We start from the raw sequence: 21635 nt of genomic DNA on the forward strand, positions 1-21635 counted from the left end.
CCTCCTGAGCCCGCTCCCCCCCCCCGCCCTAGGCTCCTCCGCCCTCCCTCTTCTTTCTCTCCTCCCTTCTTTACAGGGCAGGGTCCACGTTTCGCCATAGTCTCTTCCGTCCAATCCCTGTGCCCGGCGCCGGTCGGGGCTACCAATCCCAAGCTTGCGACCGCAGCGGGTTGCATCATGTGCCTCTGGCTGGGTGACAGCGAAGAGGGGCGGGGGAAGTCGGGAGGGAGGGGGCGGAGCCACGTTAGCCACCCCCCACCCCCCCCAGCCTCGGAGGTCGGACGCTGGGTGCCTGTGGCGTCATTGGAAGCCCGCCTTCGTGCTCTAGTTTTAACTCTTGGTTCACCAACCAGCAAATTTAAAACCCTCTTGAGAAAGTCTGAAGAAGGAAGGTCATATGGCTGGAGAGAAGTCTGGTTGCTGCCCTGCGATCGCCTGTCACATCTTGGGGGCCCTGAGAAAGGGAAGAGCCTTGTCTGCCATGAGGGGGCCCCACACGTGCAGAAACAGCCCTCTACCCCTGGAATTAAAAGGGTGCAGTTCCTGGATCTTAAGTCACCCCACTTTTGAGGTGTAGTTAGGTGTAGAAGCTAAGGCAGGGACTCTGGGAAGGCTCAGATCTGGGCCAGGAAGAAAATCGAATTTAGAATGCACTGAACTGGGACTAGGGAGAGTGGCTTGGCATTCTAGAGAATTTTGTGATGTTGGGGTAGACAGAAGGCCTCTCAGGGCTAATATCCTGCTGTTCTGAGCAAGAAGGGGTTAACAGGGGAGCTAGGCGTCCAGGGCGGGGCCAGGACTACAGCTGGATACCGCGGGCGCGCGCGCGTTGCTGACTCAGCGGCGATTCCCGCAGTCACTGGTGGAGGGTTCCAGGTCCGCTCCCGAGGGCTAGCGTGCGGCACCCTTTGAGGATCTGGGCAGTTTCCTGGCCTTCCTTGACTCCTGGCTTCCAGAAGCCGAAGTTTTAAATCGCTGCCGCCTGAGGCTCTTGGAAACGACTACCCAAGCTAGGCTGGGAAGGACAGGGCAGAGACGTTAGGCCAACGCCTTCCCTGAAGACCTCTACGACCCGCCCTTTTCACCCCTAGACTCGGGCTGGAGCGGTGGGTACTGCTTTGCAGACCGGATACTAAACTGAGAAAATTGTCTCTTTTGAACACCACCCTGCTCGTTGTGATTGTGTAAAACAAAGACCAGAAATGAACGCACCTCTAGAGGCCATCATGACTGTACCTTCACACTAGATAAAAGGGGCCTGTACTGAGATTTCCTAGGGCTAGAGACATCACAACCATAATTCCTTCTGCTTCCGCTTCAGGATCCTAGACTCTTGCCTGCAGGAGAGGTCTTTCTGATAATCTAACCTCCATGTTTCCTGGAAAGCACAGTGCATTTCCTCTGACTTGGTTCCCAGAGAAAATGTGGAACAGCAAGCATCCTTCCATCTCCCTACAGGCCATCTTGTTTTTTCTCCTAGGTGAGAAACTCCAAAACTCAACTTTTTGCTCTCTCTGTCTCTGTGTCTCTGTCTCTCTCTCTCTCTCTGCAGGATATCCTCCTGCCACAGCTTCTATAGTGCTGGAGTTACAACATCTATCTGTACATGGAGGCTAATTCATACTTTATTAGTTTTTTTTTTTCTTTCCATCGCAGAATTTTACAAGGGATCCAAAAGCTCACTCAAAGCAGGAGTCTCCGGTCCAGTACCCCTACCACCAGACCAGAACCAGGCATATACAGTGCCAGATGGTTTCAGCTTGTACAATCCAGACTCTGGGAACTCAGTACTTGCTAAAGCAGCTTTACTGGATAGCGCTAGGGTTGTTAGAAAGCCCTTTCTGACACTGGCTCCAGAGGAACCCCTGCCCCTCCTCTCCTGGCAGCTTTCCCATCTCACCTCGGTTGGCAGAGACTGGGTGAAGGCAGAGAGTGTCAGTCAGTACTCAAAGCTTTAGCTGACTCAGCATCCCCCCCCCCAGCACCTCCCGCTCAGAGTCAAGCACTGGCATGGGGGTTGAGGGTGTTAACCCACTGCCTCTGACCTGCTACAACTCGTTTCCAAAGTTGGTGATTCAAAAATAGTAACAGTGGTTGGGTTGCAACTCATTTGCATGGTATCAATTTAATTAGGTGCAGAGATAATAATCCCTTTAGGTCCTTACTTCTTTCTCAGCGTTTCCCCACCTACTATCCCTTTTCAGTACCCTCCTTGGAATCCTTTCCTTAGCCCTCCCCCCTACTCTCCCTTTTCAGTACCCTCCTTGGAATCCTTTCCTTAGCCCTCCCCCCTTCTCTGGAATCCTAGCCTTAGTTGTCCCAGGAGAGACTGTGGGTCTCAGTGGGAGCCGAGCAGGAAGAAAGGCGGAGTCGGCGGCGGGGACAGCGGCCGCGCGGGTTAGGCCTTGGGCTGCATCCCCCACCTTGGAGCAGCCTCCGCAGGTCCTGGCGGAAGCGCAGGCCCAGAAAGGCATACAGCACCGGGTTGAGGCTGCAGCGGGCGAGGGCCAAGCCGCCGGTGACCAGCAGGGCCAGATCCTTGCGCTTGCTGGCAGGACAGCTCCGCTCGCGGGCTGCCAGGAGATCGGCCGTGTCCAGCAGCAGGGCGAGGCTGTACGGCAGCTGCAGCACTACGAAGGCCGCCACCAAGGCCACCACCACGCGCAGGGCGCGCCGCCGCTCCGGCCCCCTGGCGGCCAGAAGTGTGCGGCCCAGGAGCGCATAACAGGCTGCCATGACGCACAGCGGCAGCGCGAAGCCCAGGACCACCTGCGCCACTGCGCTTGCCCCCTTCACGGTCTGCGCGAGGCCTTCGGGGAAGACCAGGCGACAGCGCCGCTGACCTTCCCTTTGCCCGTCCCGGCTGAAAAGGAGTGCAGGTAGCGCCAGGAGCAACGAGAGCAGCCACACGAAGGCTGAGACCAAATGAGCTCGACCAGGCGTGGAGGAACGTTGCCCGGCTGGGAGAGCTCGCGCGATGGCCACATAGCGGTCGGCACTGATACAGGCTAGGAAGAGGAAGCCGGCGTGGAAGGAGGCCGAGTAGAGGCCCGAGATGGCTCGGCAGGTGGCACTTCCCAGATTCCAACCCTGAAGAGCCCCTGCTGCAGCAAAGGGCAAGGTCAGGGCCAATAGGAGGTCGGCCAGGGCTAGCTGGAGCAGGTGGGCGGATGTGGGGGAGCGGGCAGTGCGTCGGGCTGCCAGGTGGGTGGCCAAGACTAGGCCATTGCCCGCCAGACCCAGCACAGCCACCATCAGGGAGACACTGGGTTGGAAGGCCCGACTGAAAGCTTGGATATCCGCCTTGTAGCAGAGCTCCGGCATCGGCTCAACTGAATATGCCTCCTCATCGAACCCAGAGTAGGAAACCTGGGGACATCAAAATATAAGACATCTTCTCACACCACTCTCTTTCCCACACATGCATTCCTCCTTTGGAGTCCTTATGCGACCAGGGACAACAGTATACCAGGAGAGGACAGAAACACCTTCAGATTCCTTCTAGCACACCCTGAACAGGTCGTGGCTTCCCTTACACTCCTCCTGGCTCTGCTTCCAGTTTCCTCCTGGGTGACCTTGAGCAAGCCATTTGCTCTTTCTGGACTTCAGTTACTTAATATTATGCTGGGTCTAGCTGTCTTATCCAGCCCACCTGGCAAAGTTTGCAGTGAGGACTGTTTAAAAGAGGGAAAGAGAACAGATAATGGAAACATCTAGCTCTCCATAGATGGAGCATTTGTATTATTAATAAATCCTTGGCTCACCTGTTCCCTTTGCAGCGCCCTCTCCTGGAGGGATGGTCAGATGCAGGCTCTATCTCACACTTGGACCATGGACCTTGGCTTAGTCTGCAGGGCGTTTCTGTCACCTTTCCCTTCTGTACTCACCACCCCAGCTCTACACCAGCACAGACATACTGAAACACTCATGCCAAGGGGCCTCTAACAGAGTGGGCTTGAGTTCAAATGGGCTCCTGCACAGATCATTGGTTGGCAGAAGCCTGCTGTCAGGTCCCATGCCTTCCCCCTTCCCCACCCTCTCTGTAACCCTTCTCCCCCTCCCTGCCCCCAATCCCACCTGCTCTGTGGGCTCGGTCCCCATCTCTGGCTACAAGCGTTTCTGAGGTATAGCCACAGAGAGGTATAAAGTTAAGTAACTAGTGGGACAGGAAGGAAGGGGTGGGGAGAGGTACCAAGGGGGGTGGAGATGGTGGGGATTAGGGTCCATGTGTTCACTTTTCCATTCCACCTTGCCCAAAAGGATTTCTCTTAGCCTTGCCAATGGAAAAAGAATGGCTGATCTTGAGTAAGATTTGGTTTTCCCTCTCAGCCTCAGACTTTCCATCTGTAAAGTGGAGTAAGATGAAAATGCTGAATTCACTGTGTTATGAAGGTACCCAGTACCGAGCTTGGAGCATCATTTTGAAAATAACGTTTGAAGGTGGGTGTGGTGGTGCATGCCTTTAATCCCAGCACTCCGTAGGCAGAGGCAGGCAGATCTCTGTAAGTACAAGACCAGCCTGGTCTACATAGTGAGTTCAGGTCAGCTGGGACTACAGGGAGACCCTGTCTCAAAAAGACAAAAACAAAAAACAACAAGAAAATAATGTTTGAGAAAGTATTATTTTATTTGCCCTTCATCCCATCAATTGCCCCCCCCTCCTGAAATTTTTGGGGTCTATTTGTCTCTTGAATCTTTTTTTTCCACCCTGCAGTTGTCAGTCTTGGGGGTTACTGGGGTATTTCCCAGTGGCTTCAGGTTCTTTACCCCCGCCCCGCCCTTTCGCATCAGGGCTGAGGCACGCGCTTGCGCGGGGTCCGGGAAAACGCGCGTGCCAGGAGAGAGAGAGAGGCTGGGGAAGTGGGGGAGGAGAAAGGAAGAGAGGGTGGAGAGGAGAGGAGAGGAGAGGACAGGACAGAGAGAGAGAGAGAGAGAGAGAGAGAGAGAGAGAGAGAGAAGAGAAAGACGGGGGGCTAAGGAGAGACGGGGGGGTGGGTAAGGACGAAGAAACAGCGATCTGCCGCGAACCCCAGGAGGAAAGCTGGGAGCCTGAGCCAGAACTGAAGCCCTAGCCGGATCAGGACACAGCGAGGCGGCAGCCACCCCAGGGCTGGTCAGCCCTGCATGATGAGTCTCCGGTTCTTCTGCATCCTCGCCGCGGTGGTCTCCGGAGCTTGGGGCTGGGGCTACTGTGAGTGCGTCTCGGAGACAGGTGGGATTGGGCCCAGGAGTTCAGAGTCTGCAGGGCGAGTCCCTCACCGCATTGCGGCTGGGTGGTCGCCGGTCGTTCCCTGCCACCGCCTGCCGGCTCGTTCCCATATTTTTCTGCCTCTCCCCCGCTCTCCGCAATGCAGTTCAGAGACAGCTGCGCGCGCCCGGGGCCGGGGCTGGGCTCTGAGCCGAGCATCCAGTCAGCCCAGGTTGGGATTTGGAACTGTTAATCCCAGCGGGAGCCAGTGCCTGGGTTTGAGGTTAGGGTTAGCTATAAGTGTGGTACTGGTGACCTAGGCTAGAGTTAAGGTTTTTCACCGAGGGGCTTGTGCTGGAATTTGGAACCGACCCTGGGACTGAGTAGGGTTTGTGGCTGGGGCTAGGTTTTATGGCTGGAATCCAAATAGGAGTTGGTGATCCTGACTGAGGCCAAGGATGGCGTTAGGAAAGAGATTGGGAAGTGGCCCGGTTGGGAACAAGGCTTGAATTGGGGGGGGGGGGGTGTGCAGGGTTTTCTTGTGGTGAAGGACTGATGAATGGTAAGACTGATATAGATTGGGGTTCTGGACAGGTTTAGGTTCTTTCTTAAAGATGCTGAAGTTTGGGGATTGTGTTTGTGATACAGACCAGGTACTGGGGTAGGAAGGATCTGGCTTTGGATCCACAGATCTAGCCTAAGACTACTAAGCAGAAGGCAGCCTCCCCTCTGGGAGCAGCTGTTGCTGAAGCCCAGGTTGAGTGCACTGCTTTAAGGTAGGGCTGACTCGGCCACTGGGGGGCAGAGAAGAGGCGCTTCCACCACCAGTGGGCCTAGCCTTAGGAAGAGGGGCCATACTAACAAGTTCATTTCCTCACCCCAGATGGATGCGATGAGGAGCTGGTGGGGCCTCTGTATGCGCGCTCCTTGGGCGCCTCCTCCTACTATGGGCTCTTCACTACAGCCCGCTTTGCCCGGTTGCACGGTGAGCTGGCCCAACCAGGGAGGGGCGGAGGACTCCAGAGAGCTGGGAGAGAAGGGCAGTAGGTGATAAAAGCCCTTGCCCCTTCTGTAGGCATAAGTGGATGGTCGCCCCGGATTGGGGACCCGAATCCCTGGCTTCAGATAGACTTAATGAAGAAGCATCGCATCCGAGCTGTGGCCACACAGGGCGCCTTTAATTCTTGGGATTGGGTCACACGTTACATGCTGCTCTATGGCGACCGTGTGGACAGCTGGACTCCGTTCTATCAGCAAGGGCACAACGCGGTACTCTCGGCGCCCAGGCGCGCACACTTGGGGAGTCTTCCCTGCTTTGGGCCCTGGGCTTGGGCACTAGCTTGAAGGGAAGGGGAGGGAACAGCATGAGGCGCAGGTGAGGACTCTCCTCCTGGGCTATATCCCAAAGGAGATTGTTACTCTCCCGATCACAAGGCTTAACTAAACACTTTAGGGTAAAATCTAGGAGACCTTCCTATATAGGATGGTGGCAGAGGACATTCTAAGAAAACTATACGCATAGTCATGGAGGCAGGGGAGTTGGAGGGACACCGCCCCTTCCCCAAGTCAAGACTGGGGAGGCTTGAAGGCCATGTAGGCTGGGAAGCTGAGGACAATGAAGCTGAGGGTGGGGACGTGGTTACTACTTTCCCCAACCCCTGCAGACATTCTTCGGTAACGTGAATGAGTCCGCGGTGGTGCGCCACGACCTGCACTACCATTTCACCGCCCGCTACATCCGCATTGTGCCACTAGCCTGGAACCCGCGTGGCAAGATCGGCCTGCGGCTGGGCCTCTACGGCTGTCCCTACAGTAAGGGTGTGGAGGTCTGGGGGACCGGGAGCCTGAGAGACAGAGGGTCTCCCTGGTCCTCCGCCCACCCACCGTCCTTCGCAGAGTCCGACATACTGTATTTCGACGGCGACGATGCCATCTCCTACCGCTTCCCGAGAGGGGTCAGCCAAAGTCTCTGGGATGTGTTCGCTTTTAGTTTCAAGACCGAGGAGAAGGACGGACTGCTGCTACACGCCGAGGGCGCCCAGGGTGATTACGTGACGCTTGAACTGCAGGGGGCGCATCTGCTGTTGCACATGAGCCTGGGTGAGCACGCCCAAGCCTGGTCTTCCCCATTGCTGTCTGGACCAAACTGCCCTTTTCTAGAAGCACTTGGCGCTCTCAAAACAATGGGCGAGGGGGTCAGGAGATCTGGATTCCACGTACCTGCTGTGTGACCTTGAACAAGGCGTTATAAACACACACAAACACGTTTGCTTTTTCCCCTAACATGCTGCTTTCATGCTGAGTTTTACAGATAGCAAAATGGAGGCTGAGTTAAATGGCTACCTCTCCCCCTTCCCGCCCCAGGCTTCAGTTTGGTCCCCGGAAGCCACTCTGTGTTGCTACCCTTCTGCTGGGAGCTGGGGCCCGCTGGAGTTCTGGGTCCACCTCACTCTGACCCGCCTCACCCCCAGGCAGCAGCCCCATCCAGCCAAGACCAGGTCACACGACAGTGAGCGCAGGTGGCGTCCTTAACGACCTACACTGGCACTATGTGCGAGTGGACCGTTATGGCAGGGATGCAAATCTCACCTTGGATGGTTACGTCCAGCGCTTTGTGCTCAACGGCGACTTTGAGAGGCTGAATCTGGACAATGAGGTGAGCAAGGGTGGGGGAGCCATTTGGTTGGGTGTGATACTGAGTGAGTGGGTGGGGGAACCTTCCCCCCTCCCCCACTTCTTGGCAGACTTCCTGCTCTTCAGACAGGCTGTTGTTCTGGGCCCCACCTCAGAACTACTAAAATGGGCCTAGAAATCCAGATTTGAGGGATCAAAGTAGAAAACTGTCCCCTTGTCTCCTTCCATAATTCTGTGGAGTTCATAAAAACCCTGCCTCCATCCACTGGTAAAGAATTTAAGACAGGCTTACTGACCTGCTCCGGGAGTGCAGCCAACTTGCGGTGGAGCCACCGCTCAAACCCAAGCCTGGGGAGGGCCATGCAAGCTTTAACATCGACCCTGGTGAAATGAGTTTCAAGACTTTCAGCCTTGTGGAAAGAGTACGGTGCGCACGCGCGCTCTTGTGCTTAGGAAACCTGTTTTCACACTTCCCACAGATGTTCATAGGGGGTTTGGTGGGTGCGGCGCAGAAGAACCTCGCCTATAGGCATAACTTCCGGGGCTGCATGGAAAACGTGATCTTCAACCGGGTCAACATCGCCGACCTGGCAGTGCGGCGCCATTCCCGGATCACCTTTGAGGCCAGTGGACAGGGGGATCTGGGAGGATGGTGACACTTGGAAAGCAAAGAAGTGGACTGGAAAGAGGTTCCCCTCTCAAGAGCCAGATTGTGAAGTGTGTGTGTGTCGGGGGGGGGTGTATCACCAGCTCATAGGAGGTGTAAGAGCCACTCACCCCTTAGTTAAGAAGTTGTGAACAGGTCCAGTTACCTCGTTAGTTCATAGATGAGGAAAATGAGGTGCAGAGGCAGGGAGGAGTTTGACCAGGAGCATGCAATTGCAGAGTGGCAGGGGAGGGATTTGAACCCGGAACTCTTTTGATAAGCTTTGCCCACTGGCTTCCAACTCTAGGGCTGATGCGCATGCTCTGCAGCCCTTGCGCTGAGCTGGTCTGGTACTACCTCCTCCCGCCAAGAGGAAAAAAAAAAGCATTCACCTTGCAGTCGGTGTGATCAGTGATTTAAAAAAAAAAAAAAAAAAAAAAAAAAAAAAAAAAAAAAAAGCAAGCGAGCAGAGTCCCTCACGGAGGCTTTTGTGGGACCCTCTACAAATGGACATATTTGCTGGGGATGGAAGGGTCATACCCCAGAGTGTCAGGACAGGGTCTTAAACCCAGTGTGAAAATTCAATTCCCAACAGAGGCAGGTACCCGACCTCCCTGTCCTGAACGTAATTCTCACTTTCGCCTCCAGGGTAAGGTGGCCTTCCGTTGCCTGGACCCGGTTCCACACCCCATCAACTTCGGAGGCCCTCACAACTTTGTCCAAGTGCCTGGTTTCCCGCGTCGGGGACGCTTCGCAGTCTCCTTTCGATTCCGCACCTGGGACCTCACCGGGCTGCTCCTTTTCTCCCGCCTGGGAGACGGGCTGGGTCACGTGGAGCTGATGCTTAGTGAAGGGCAAGTCAACGTATCCATCGCGCAGACCGGCCGCAAGAAGCTTCAGTTTGCTGCAGGTGAGGGGATCTCTGGGCTGGACAAGGGTGGAGGCTGGAGAAGGATGGAGCAGGGCTAGGGAGATCACAGGTCTGGACTGAGCACTTCCCATACCTGAGAGAAGAGGCTGGGCACAAACCAGGAGGTGGAGGAGGAGGGGTGCAGGAAAGGTAAGAATTTGGAGGCATAATTGATGGAATAAAGGCTCTGGAAGAAGCAGGTGTTCTCTTGTCCTGGGTGTTCCTGGAGATGTTTTCTCACCATTTCCAACTTTGCAGACTGTGTGAGTAGCTGGGGTTATGGACAGTGAAGAGACACTTAGAGGTGTCACTGCTCAGGGGGAGAAGTGTAATTATGGGGTGCATCTAGACTGTTTAGGACACAGAGTGGAGCTGCCTTTTCCTCACTCAAGACCTTCTCACTGAATGTGGTGGCTTATGCCTATAATTCTTGAGAGGCCAAGGCAGGAAAATCACAAATCTGAGGCTAGCCAGGACTAGTGAGTTCCAGCCCAGTCTGAGATACAGAGAGACTCTGTCTCAAAAACAAAACAAGGGGACTGGAGAGATGGCTCAGCAGTTAAGAGTGCATACTGCTCTTGCAGAGGACCCACAACTGCCTGTAACTCCAACTCCAGGGGATCCAACTCCCTCTTCTGGCCTCCTTAGGCATTGCACTCACTTGTACACATGTGCACAATCATGCACAACTATAAATAAAAGAGACAGGGCATAATGGTACCTGCCTTTAATCCCAGCAGAGGCAGGTGGATCTCTGTGAGATCGAGGCCAGCCTGATCTCCATAAGTGAGTTCCAGTCCAGCTGTGGCTACAGGGAGACCCTGTCTCAAAAAGACCAAATTAAAAAAAAAAATAGAATCTTTAAAATTTTTTTAAAAGTTATATGGGCCAGACATAGTGGCACATGCCTTTAATCCTAGCACTCGGGAGGCAGAGACAGGTGGATCTCTGTAATGTCAAGGCCAGCCTGGTCTACATAGTGAGTTCCAGGCTAGTTGGGGCTACAGGGAGACCCTGTCTCCAAAAAAGAAAAGTTATATTTTATGTGTATGAGTGTTTTGCCTGCATGTAAGTGCACTATATGTGTGCAGTACCCATGGCGGGCAGAAGAGGGTGTTAGATCCCCTGGAACTGGAGTTAGAGATGGTTGTGAGCCTCCATATGGATGCTGTGAACTGAACCTAGGTCCTCTGTAAGATCTTTTAACCACTAAGCCATATCTCCAGCCTCCAAAAATAGACTATTTAAAAAAAATTTTTTTAATTATTATTTTATGTGTATGCGTGTATTGCCTGCATGTAGGTAAGTGCACCCATGTCGTGCAATGCCCACGGAGGTCAGAAGAGGCTGTCGGATCCCCTGGGACTGGAATTATGGACAGTTGTTAGCTGCCATATGGGTGCTGGGATTCAAACCTGGATCTTCTGCAAGAACAACCAGTGTTCTTAACTACTGAGCCATGTCTCCAGCCCCCCAAAAATAGACTCTTAAAAAAAAACAAAAACCATGGGGCTGGAGAGATGGCTCAGCGGTTAAGAACACTGACTGCTCTTGCAGAGGACCTGGGTTCGATTCCCAGCACCCATATGGCGGCTATGAACCATTCTTAACTCCAGTTCCAGGGGAATCTGAAGCCCTCTTCTGACCTCCGTGGCATTGCATGACACGGGTGCACTCACATACATGCAGGCAATACACTCATACACTTAAAAAAAAAAAAAAAAAAAAAAACCAAGCCACCACATCCTTAGTCCCAGGACTCAGGAGGCAGAGATGGGCAGATCTCTGTGAATTCAAGGTCAGCCTGATCTACATAGCAAGTTCCAGATCAGCTGGAGCTACATGGAGACCCTGGCACTCAAAAAGACCAAAAACCAAACAAAACCAAACAAACATCCAAAAGATGGTCTCTTATTCTGGTCACTGCTTCCACCCACCCACTCCATCCTCCTTTTTTGTCTAGGGTTCCGTCTGAATGATGGCTTCTGGCACGAGGTGAACTTTGTGGCACAGGAAAACCATGCAGTCATCAGCATTGATGATGTGGAGGGGGCAGAGGTCAGGGTCTCATACCCACTGCTGATCCGCACAGGGACCTCATACTTCTTTGGGGGTACGTGTGGGCCAACTTGACCAGACCCCTGTCTGGGTACGAGGACCCATCTCAGTGTTGATGGGGCCACATGGAGATTTTTGTAGGTGTCTTGGGGGCCATGGAGTGTCATCTGCACTTTGGTTCTAGCTCTCTTCCTTTCTTTCTTTATGAATAGCTCCCTCTTGACATCTCCCCAGGGGAAGGGTCTCTGGGTTCTCTCCTGGGCAGGGCCTCACAGGGGGTGGTTGCTCCAGGTTGTCCCAAACCAGCCAGTCGATGGGGCTGCCACTCCAACCAGACAGCATTCCATGGCTGCATGGAGCTGCTCAAGGTGGATGGTCAACTGGTCAACCTGACTCTCGTGGAGTTCCGCCGGCTGGGATACTATGCTGAGGTCCTCTTTGACACATGTGGCATCACGGACAGGTATCCAGAAGCCCCTCTCCCTAACAAGACATGACCCTCCAAAGCCTATTTCCATGCAGTCAGAGCCTCCTCCTTGCCTCAGCTACTTAGTCCTCCTCATCTAGACAAGATTCTTTCTTGACCTCAGATCTCATTTCTTCCCGTGAAGTGAAGGATGGAAATGAAATTTCTATTCTTTGTCCTAAGATTCAGTGTGTTTATCAGGGGCTGGGAATGAAAAAGACAACTTTCCTTCCTCGGGGGAAGGGAGGACAGCAGTACAGGAGTCCTCTGGACTTCTTAGTGTCCCTGTATCCCTGGTTGTATCCCAGCTAGTTAGGTGGGAAGTGAGCCTCTAGGTCCTGGTGTTCCGGATAACTGGGAGTGACCTCCTCTCAAGCTCCCAGCAAGTCTCCTTCCCTTGGTGCTGATCCCTTCCTCAGATGCAGCCCTAATATGTGTGAACACGATGGTCGCTGCTACCAATCCTGGGATGACTTCATCTGCTATTGTGAACTCACTGGCTACAAGGGAGAGACCTGTCACCAACGTAAGCTGGATGGGGTTGAGTGTCAGGGGGAGGTTGTTGTGGATCATGGGACTAGTAGAGATGGCAGGGCTGGCCCTTCTTGCCCTCTAGCTCCACAATTGTCTCTTTACTCCTACTAGCTTTGTATAAGGAATCCTGTGAAGCTTATCGGCTCAGTGGGAAAACTTCTGGAAACTTCACCATTGATCCTGATGGCAGTGGACCCTTGAAGCCATTTGTAGTGTACTGTGATATCCGAGGTAGGTGACTCTGATGGGTGGTGAGGGGGAGTTGACCAGGAAATATAGGAGATGAGGGGGGAACAGGGAAGCAGCATGGGGGGTGGGGCTTGGCGAGATGAAACTGCAGTGGAGATGAAGGACAGAAGGGATGGGGGACACTTAGGAATTTGCAATATAGATATATTCCAACTTCCTGGCCAGTCCAGTGGCCTCATCTCCATCCTCCTGGAAGGCCCAGGGTTGGGCTGAAGTGGAATTGCTACACACTTTTAATTGATTGTGGGTGGCAGCAGGGTTGGTGGGATGGGTAAGGAGCAGGACAGAGAATGCTCATGTCCAGCCAAAGCTCTGTTCCCTCTCCTCCTCCAGAGAACCGAGCATGGACAGTTGTGCGACATGACAGGTTGTGGACAACTCGAGTGACAGGGTCCAGCATGGAGCGGCCCTTTCTGGGAGCCGTCCAGTACTGGAATGCCTCTTGGGAGGAAGTCAGTGCACTGGCCAATGCTTCCCAGCATTGTGAGCAGTGGATTGAGTTCTCCTGCTACAATTCCCGGCTGCTCAACACTGCAGGTTGGGGCTGGCAACAGGGAGGGTGAGGTAGATGTGCTGGACCAGAGACTGGGTTGCGGGTGGGGGCCGTTGGAGCTAGAGGAGTTGAACAAAGTCTAGACTGCTTAGACCTGGGTGTGAGGGGCCCAGAGGCTGACAGAGGGGCAGGGCCTGGAAGTTGCCTGGCGTCTTCCCCAGGAGGCTACCCCTACAGCTTTTGGATTGGCCGAAATGAGGAACAGCACTTCTACTGGGGAGGCTCTCAGCCTGGGATCCAGCGCTGTGCCTGTGGGCTGGACCGGAGCTGTGTGGACCCTGCACTGCACTGCAACTGTGATGCCGACCAGCCTCAGTGGTGAGCTGACAGGAGGACAGGGCTTTCAGGACTCTGGGGGCAGCTGAGTGACAGGGTTGAGTCACTGCATCTTGCCTCCACAGGAGAACGGACAAGGGACTGCTGACCTTTGTGGACCATCTGCCTGTCACTCAGGTGGTGGTAGGGGATACAAACCGCTCCAGTTCCGAAGCTCAGTTCTTCCTGAGGCCTCTGCGCTGTTACGGTGACCGTGAGTGACAGACCCCTTTGATGTGCCTTCCTGGAATTGGCTTTTCAGGTTCCAAAGCCTAGGTTACCTGAACCACTGGGGATCTCCAGGCCACATGGCCAGATGCTCTTCCTATGAACTGACCCCCATCGTCCTTAATCCTCTGCACCTTACTATTCGTGCATCCCACTCCTTAGTCTTTCCTGTGTCACCCCAACTCTTTCCCTCTGCCTTTCTCTTGCCCACTGAGGCTCCCTTGCTCCTCCACCCTTCTACCTCCTTGACAGGCTTCCCTTGATCTGTTTTTGTAGGCAATTCCTGGAACACCATCTCCTTCCACACTGGGGCTGCACTTCGCTTTCCCCCAATTCATGCCAACCACAGCCTCGACATCTCCTTCTACTTCAGGACCTCAGCTCCCTCAGGAGTCTTTCTGGAGAACATGGGGGGCCCTTTCTGCCAGTGGCGGCGACCTTACATTAGAGTGGAACTCAACAGTGAGCACGCAGACTCTGTAGGGATAGATGAAGGAGATCGTTGGGGAGGCTGGGTAAAGAATAGGGCAGTCAAGTTTTTGAGAGGTAGCAGGGAAAGGGCCTGAGATGACTCTGGATCCTAGACTTACTGTCTTGGTGTGTGTCTCTGTGACCTTAGGTACTTTGCCTCTGTGGGTCTCAGCCCCTTCCTTATGGAGAAGGGAGAGAGACTCCTGAGGTCTCAACCCCCTCTAAGTAGCTGTGCTTTTAGCCTGAGCACGGGGGCTGGGAAGTTGACTCCAGGGATCTGCAATTTTGAGAAACTGAGGGTTTGCAGTTTGAAGCAATTTATAGGTTTTGTCTTGGGCTATGGGCAAGGTGGAGGAATAGTCAAGAGGCTCCTAATACATGAAGAAGAGAGACTGTATTGGGCAAGGACGCTGTGAGGGATCTTGGAGATCTGAACCTTTTTCTCCCCTTCCTCCCTACCATGCTGTCCAGCATCCCGGGATGTGGTCTTTGCCTTTGATGTGGGGAATGGGGATGAAAACCTGACTGTGCACTCAGATGACTTTGAGTTCAACGATGATGAGTGGCATTTGGTCCGGGCTGAAATCAACGTGAAGCAGGCCCGGCTACGAGTAGATCACCGGCCCTGGGTGTTGCGGCCCATGCCCCTGCAGACGTACATCTGGCTGGAGTATGACCAGCCCCTCTATGTTGGTGAGTAGTAACCCACGGGCAGGGTGAGACCTTCCTATCCTCTTGGGGCTATGCTCATATTTCCAGGAATGCCATGTCTTAGGTTCCAGTGTTCTCTGCTGCAGGGTGAGCCAAGGGACACCATTTCTCCTCCAGGCCTCATATTCTAGGAAATTCTTCTAGCCCCGTTGATTCCCCTCACCACATATAGTGTTTATTACTTTCTCTGGCTCTATAGTCATTCTGGGGGAGTTCTGGGGATGGGCCCCAGGGCCTTGCCCAAGTGAGTACTCTACCTTTGAGCTGCACCCCTAGCCCCTCCACTCATTTCTTGACCAGGATCGGCAGAGCTTAAGAGGCGCCCTTTTGTGGGCTGCTTAAGGGCCATGCGTCTGAATGGAGTCACTCTGAACCTGGAGGGTCGTGCCAATGCCTCTGAGGGTACCTCCCCAAACTGCACGGGCCACTGCGTCCACCCCAGGTTCCCCTGTTTCCATGGAGGTCGCTGCGTGGAGCGCTACAGCTACTACACCTGTGACTGTGACCTCACAGCTTTTGATGGGCCGTACTGCAACCATGGTCAGTGCTGGTGGTTATGGAGGGACAGGCAACCTTAGGGCTTAATGGGATGTCAGGAGAGAAGGGAAGAGAAAGGGGTGCAAAGTCAGCATCTGGGAAAACTAGAGTTGTTAGTATACTTCTGAGCTCTTAAATGGGGGTCTTAGGCATCTGAAGATAGTGGGTGACTCCAAAGTCATAAAGGACAAGCAACGATGGTAAAGCTAGTAGATACTAGAAGAACCCCAAAGCATTAATTAAGCAAATGACTTCCCCATCCTCCCATTATCACCAAGGTAACACAGGGTGCTCCCCACCCCATTGCGTATCAACTTTGTGTGTGTGGGTATGCAGATGTGTATCATGTGCATGTGTGAGGGTGCATACACATGTATCTGGAGGCCAGTGGTCAACTTCAGGTGGTGTTCCTTGGCTGCTGTCTACACTGGGATTTTTTTGAGACAAGGTCTCTCATTGGGGCCTGGAGCTCATCAATTAGGCTAGGATGGTTGGCCAGTGAGCCCCAGCCATCCTTTCTCTGTTTCCTCAGAAGTGGTATTACAAGTGTGTGCCACGATACCCAGCTTTTTTCTTTTTAAAGATTTTTTTTATGTGTATGAGTGGTTTGCCTGCATGTATGTGCACAACATGCATGCCTGGTTCTCATGGAGGCCAGATGGTTGTGAGCTGCCATGTGGGTGCTGCTCACTGAACCCAGATCCTCTGCAAGGGCAGCAAATGCTTTTAGCCTCTGAGCCAGCTCTCCAGACCACCACACCCAACTTTTTTTTTTTTTTTTTTTTGTTTTTTTTGAATATTCCCTCATGTAGGTAAGTGCACCCGTGTCGTGCAATGCCTGCGGAGGACAGAAGAGGCTGTCCCCTGGGACTGGAGTTATGGACAGTTGTTAGCTGCCATGTGGGTGCTGAGATTCGAACCTGGGTCTTCTGCAAGAACAACCAGTGTTCTTAACCACTGAGCCATTATGTAGACCAGGCTGGCCTTGAAACTCACAGAGATCTGCCTGCCTCTGCCTCCCAAGTGCTGGGATCAAAGGCATGAACCACCATGCCCGGCCCATATCCAACTTTTTTAAAAAAGCTTTTTGTGTGTATGAGTATTTGCCTGCATATATGTGTGTGTACCACATGCATGCATGGTGTCCACAGAAGCCAGGAGAGGGCATCAGAAACCCCCGGAACTGGAGTTACAGACAGTTGCAAGCTGCCATGTAGATGCTGGGAACCGAACCTGGGTCCTCTGCAAGAGCAGCCAGTGCTCTTATTCTCTAAGCCATCTCTCCAGTCCTCATCCCCATCTTTTTATGTGGGTGCTAGTGACCAAATTTAGATCCTCATGCTTGTATAACAAGCACTTTACTGTGAACTAGCTTCCTAGCTTCAGTATTGGCTTTTGGTTGCACAGTGCCCCTCTATACCATTACCTGTCTGACACATCACTGCATTCCTAAAACATGTCTACAACCTGCTTCTTGGTTGAGGTGCACCTTGACATTCAATATAACAAGATTCTGTATAGACTCAGACTACATTTTCCCTAAGGCTGGGCCAAGGTGATTGGTGAGTAGGTGGGTTAGTGTGGGCAGAGTCTGGTGGTCCAGGGAGGTACAGGGAATTTTGAACAACAGAACATTGTGGCCATGGTTTGGAAGTATCAATTGGATGGAGTCAGAATATCTCAATTCTAATCTTGGCTCACCATTTACTGTGTGTCCTTGGGCAAGTAACTACTGATCTCTGGGCCTAAGTTTCCTCACTTATAAAATGTATGGCTGTGGCCAGGCATTGTGACACGTCTTTAGTCCCAGCACTCAGGAGGCAGAGGCAGGCAGATCTCTGTGAGTTTGAGGCCAGCCTGGTCTACATAGAGTTTTCCAGGCCAGCTGGGGCTACAGGGAAACCCTGTCTCAAAAAGACAAAAAATAAGTAAATACATATATATATATATGGCTATGATTAGATGATCTTTCAGATTTCTCCTGCCTTTAACTTTCTATTCAGTAATGGATGAAGTGGTGCACCTGTAATCCCAGCACTTTAAGTTAGGTCTGAGGTAGAACTGTGCGTTTGGACTACAGAGTGGGGCTCTGTCTCAAAAAAAAAAAAAAAAAAAAAAAAGTTTCTATGAAAAGTAAATGGAAATAGTGACAAACTGAAGGGAGACTTGGTAGGTTCATGGGTGGGTAAAAATCCTCTGAACTTGTCACTGAGAAGTGGGTTCCTCACCTTGCTGCCTCTGCTTTAGATATTGGTGGATTCTTTGAACCGGGTACCTGGATGCGTTATAACCTCCAGTCAGCACTTCGCTCTGCAGCCCGAGAGTTCTCTCACATGCTAAGCCGGCCTGTGCCAGGGTATGAGCCTGGCTATATTCCGGGGTATGACACCCCTGGCTATGTGCCTGGTTACCATGGCCCTGGGTACCGTCTGCCTGACTACCCACGGCCTGGGCGGCCTGTGCCTGGGTACCGGGGTCCTGTCTACAACGTTACAGGAGAGGAGGTCTCCTTCAGCTTCAGCACCAGCTCTGCACCTGCAGTCCTGCTGTATGTCAGCTCCTTTGTACGTGACTACATGGCTGTGCTCATCAAAGAAGATGGTAAGTCTCCATGGCTCTCTTCCCCCAGGTACCCAAATTCCTGTAACTACTAACTGATTAATACAAGGACCCGATATTTTGGAAAATGGGTTGTGGGAATTGAGAAAAGATCCCATGTCCCTCCTCCCCACCCCACAGGGACCCTGCAGCTTCGGTATCAGTTGGGCACCAGTCCCTATGTGTACCAGCTAACCACCCGGCCGGTTACAGATGGCCAGCCCCACAGCGTCAACATTACCAGGGTCTACCGCAACCTCTTCATCCAGGTATGGGTGGAAGGAGGTGGACCAGCTCATTTACAGCCTCATAATCTTGACTGTGACACCCAAGAAAATGTCAAATGCTTAATGCATGAAACACATCTCAATGTACAGAGGACTTCCTCCTGTTACCGTCTTTTGTGACCCTCATATCAGCTCTGTGGGTAGTTGTCAGGAGTCATTCTGATCTCCATTTCACAAACCAATAAAAAGGCTCAGAAAGTGTTTTTTTTTTTCAAAGTCAAACCACTACAGGCTGGGGTAGTGGCTTAGCTGGTAAGAGTAATTGCCTAGCATGTATGAGACCCTGGGTTCCACCCCCAGCACTGTATAAACTGGCCATGTAATCCCCAGCATTTGGGAGGTTGAGGCAGGAGGATCAGAAATTCAAGGTCATCCTCAGCTACACAGTGAGTTCAAGGCCAGTCTGGGCACATGAGACCCTGTCTCATAAAAGGGAGGGAAGGCTGGTATGATGGTTCAGCAGGTGAAGATGGTTGCCATTAAACCTGAGGACCAGAGTTTGATTCCTGGGATCACATGGTTGAAGGAGAGAACTGACTCCCATGGATTGTCCTCTGATTTCCACAGGCATGCTGTGGAATGCCCTGCCCCCAGTAAATCAATAAAACATTGAAAAAAGAAGAGTCAAACCACTAGTAAGCTGCAAAGACAAGGCTCAAAACCGAATGGTTTGAGCCACATCCCAAATCTTCCTTCTGTTCCCATGGGAATGAGTGAAGAGGGTTTGGATAAACCAAGTTCCTTTTGGTCTTGCTGTGTCCATCCTGGGCCTCGTCTCCCCACACTTCCCTTCCCCCAGGTGGATTACTTCCCACTGACAGAACAGAAGTTCTCTCTGCTGGTGGATAGCCAGCTGGACTCACCCAAGGCCTTGTACCTAGGGCGTGTGATGGGTAAGCTGCGGGTGAGGGTAAGTCTGGAGGAAGGAATTGTGGGTGAAGTTCCTGAAGTGTAGAGAGGAAGGAAGTGGGAAGAGTGGTGTGTGGTAAGGAGGGACAGAGGGAAATGGACCGAAGAGGGGCCGCGCTTCTGGATGTCCCACTCTCCTCTCTTTCTGGGCCTGCCACTCCCTCAGAGACAGGAGTCATTGACCCAGAAATCCAGCGCTACAACACCCCAGGTTTCTCCGGCTGCCTGTCTGGTGTTCGGTTCAACAATGTGGCTCCTCTTAAGACTCATTTCCGAACCCCTCGTCCCATGACTGCTGAGCTAGCGGAGGCCATGAGAGTTCAGGGGGAACTGTCGGAATCTAACTGTGGAGCTATGCCACGTCTCGTCTCTGAGGTGCCTCCGGAGCTAGATCCCTGGTATCTGCCCCCAGGTACATCCCCGGGACACAACTGAGGAAAGGGAGGGTTGACAGGGAAGGGAAATAGTTCTGACACGGGGTAGGTGTCTCCTAACCAGTGCTTTCTCCTCCTCAGATTTCCTGTACTATCACGATGATGGATGGGTTGCCATTCTCTTAGGCTGTAAGTAGCACTGACTCCTGAGCTGACCTCCCAAGTCCCTGTCAGCATTCCCTGGTTCTGTCCCCAAGGCTGAGGGGTGGTGAAGGTGCCAGATGTGAAATGGCACAAAGAAGGGTGAGATGGGCCATGCAGATGTCAGTGTATAACTGGGCGGAGATTTTTCAGTATTTAAGGATAGCATGAATTTTTAATTGAAATGAAATATTAAAATGCAGCCGTGGCTAAAGGATGAGGAAAGAGAGTTGCAATCTATCTAGAGAAATGAAAAATTGGAGGAGCTCTCAGGATCATGAAGAGAGTATTTAAAAAGTTGGCAGGGGATAAGCCAGGAATTCAGACCCACCAGACACCTGGAAATAGCCGGACGTGGTTGTATAATGGACTCAGTTGTCTGTGAATGCTTTTGGCCAAAAGTGTGTGTTGTGTGTCTATGTGTGTGTTGTGTTATGTATGTGTATGTGCTGTGTGTATGACCTCTGAATTTTTCCTTTTCTCTTTCAGTCTTGGTGGCCTTCCTGTTGCTGGGGCTGGTGGGAATGTTGGTGCTTGTCTATCTTCAACATCATCGCTACAAGGGCTCCTACCACACCAACGAGCCCAAAGCCACCCACGATTACCATCCTGGCAGCAAAACGCCCCTACCTCCTCCTTCAGGCCCTGCCCAGGCTCCTGCCCCCACTCCAGCTCCCACCCAAGTTCCAACCCCAGCCCCAGCCCCAGCCACTGGCCCAGGCCCCAGGGACCAGAGCCTCCCCCAGATCTTGGAGGAGTCCAGGTCGGAATGAGTGAGGGCTTCAGGACCAAGTCTAACTCCCCTGAGTTCCCCCCAACTCCTGCCTCTCCCCTACCCTGCCAGGGACATTTGGCTCCTCTTAGCAGGCTCTGTTCATCTGAAGGAGTCCCCTCTCGCCAAGTTTGGTGGGCAGAGCTACAGATGGGACCAAAGGGAGTGGCTGAGCCTCACTGCCTAAACCAATGCCCTGCTCATGCATTTCCCCAGGCTCCTGGATGGTTGCCTGCCCCACAGAAGCACCATGGGGCTGAGATGGGCCCTTCCTGCCATCTCTGTCCCAGCTGCTGCCAGGGATTAACAAACGGAGGGCAGGCGAGATGAACTGCCTCCCTTCCTGTGTACATTATCAGCAGGGACAGATGTGGGGATCCAGGGCTGCACAGGGCATCGGGGGAGGAGGCTGCTAAAACACCCCCCCGGGAGCCTCCCCCATGCCCTGCTGACCTACCGTCTTCCATCTGCTTCCCCTCAGCTGGGGGTGAGGGAGGGCTTTGTCCCTGTCCCCCACTCTACCCCCTTTTTGTTTCAGAGGCCAAGAGGCCTGTTTAGCACTTTAGTACCTCTGCTGCTTCACATGCTTTATCCAAAGCCATAAAAGCCTGCAAGTAGAGAAATTAATGCAGACACCCTGCCTAGCAAGCCCTGTCCTCTTCTACCCTTTCCCAAGATATGCAATAGCCTTTGTGCCTGTCTGCAGGCCTGGCCCCTCTCCACTGCATGAGGAACCCTCTTTCCTCCACTCAGAGATGCTGCTTCATTTGCCCAGGAGGTCATATTCTTTATATATTTTTGTTGCAATGTCTCTCCCCAGAGAAACTCTATATATTATTCTAATTTTTAAACTATCTGTTTATATATAAAAGAACTCACTGAGCTGTTCTGTGCTCTGCTGTGCAAGTCTGTAGTGAGCTCCTTCTGTGCTGGATGTCTCTTGAGTCCTGCGAGCAACTCGCCCGGCTTGCTGGGCCTCTACTCTGAAGCAGGG

At 52.8% G+C, this 21635-nt stretch overlaps 2 protein-coding genes across 3 annotated transcripts; one reads left to right on the top strand and one right to left on the bottom strand.

Annotated features, from left to right (window-relative positions):
• Positions 1-819: 819 nt before the first annotated feature.
• On the bottom strand, positions 820-4115 carry Ccr10 (C-C motif chemokine receptor 10). Its single transcript, XM_008835325.3, has one exon. It carries the CDS (start codon positions 3322-3324, stop codon positions 2311-2313), a length of 1014 nt encoding a protein of 337 aa, XP_008833547.1. The 5' UTR covers positions 3325-4115; the 3' UTR covers positions 820-2310.
• Positions 4116-4932: 817 nt separating this feature from the next.
• Positions 4933-21547, top strand: Cntnap1 (contactin associated protein 1). Of its 2 annotated transcripts, none has more exons than XM_029564591.1 (24): positions 4933-5212; positions 6072-6173; positions 6264-6457; positions 6853-7000; positions 7085-7288; positions 7660-7844; positions 8302-8445; positions 9117-9378; positions 11342-11491; positions 11728-11899; positions 12322-12428; positions 12548-12667; positions 13019-13222; positions 13400-13556; positions 13640-13767; positions 14058-14243; positions 14724-14945; positions 15264-15503; positions 17748-18101; positions 18240-18367; positions 19185-19278; positions 19461-19706; positions 19810-19857; positions 20359-21547. In XM_029564591.1, exons 1-24 carry the CDS (start codon positions 5125-5127, stop codon positions 20640-20642), a joined length of 4167 nt encoding a protein of 1388 aa, XP_029420451.1. In that variant the 5' UTR covers positions 4933-5124; the 3' UTR covers positions 20643-21547. The 2 variants fall into 2 exon arrangements, with proteins under 2 accessions (XP_029420451.1, XP_008833549.1); XM_008835327.2 differs by having other exon boundaries at positions 4933-5191.
• The last annotated feature ends 88 nt before the right edge of the window (positions 21548-21635 follow it).

Source organism: Nannospalax galili, unplaced genomic scaffold (genome assembly GCF_000622305.1).
Source record: "Nannospalax galili isolate Female #2095 unplaced genomic scaffold, S.galili_v1.0 scaffold137, whole genome shotgun sequence".
Lineage (NCBI taxonomy): Eukaryota > Metazoa > Chordata > Mammalia > Rodentia > Spalacidae > Nannospalax > Nannospalax galili.

Coding starts and splice junctions, on each gene's coding strand:
- Ccr10 (XM_008835325.3), bottom strand. CDS start 3,324: ATGCCGGAGCTCTGCTACAAGGCGGATATCCAAGCTTTCAGTCGGGCC.
- Cntnap1 (XM_029564591.1), top strand. CDS start 5,125: ATGATGAGTCTCCGGTTCTTCTGCATCCTCGCCGCGGTGGTCTCCGGA. Junction 8,446..9,116: donor ATTCCCGGATCACCTTTGAG/GCCAGTGGACAG, acceptor TTTCGCCTCCAG/GGTAAGGTGGCCTTCCGTTG. Junction 11,900..12,321: donor ACATGTGGCATCACGGACAG/GTATCCAGAAGC, acceptor TCCCTTCCTCAG/ATGCAGCCCTAATATGTGTG.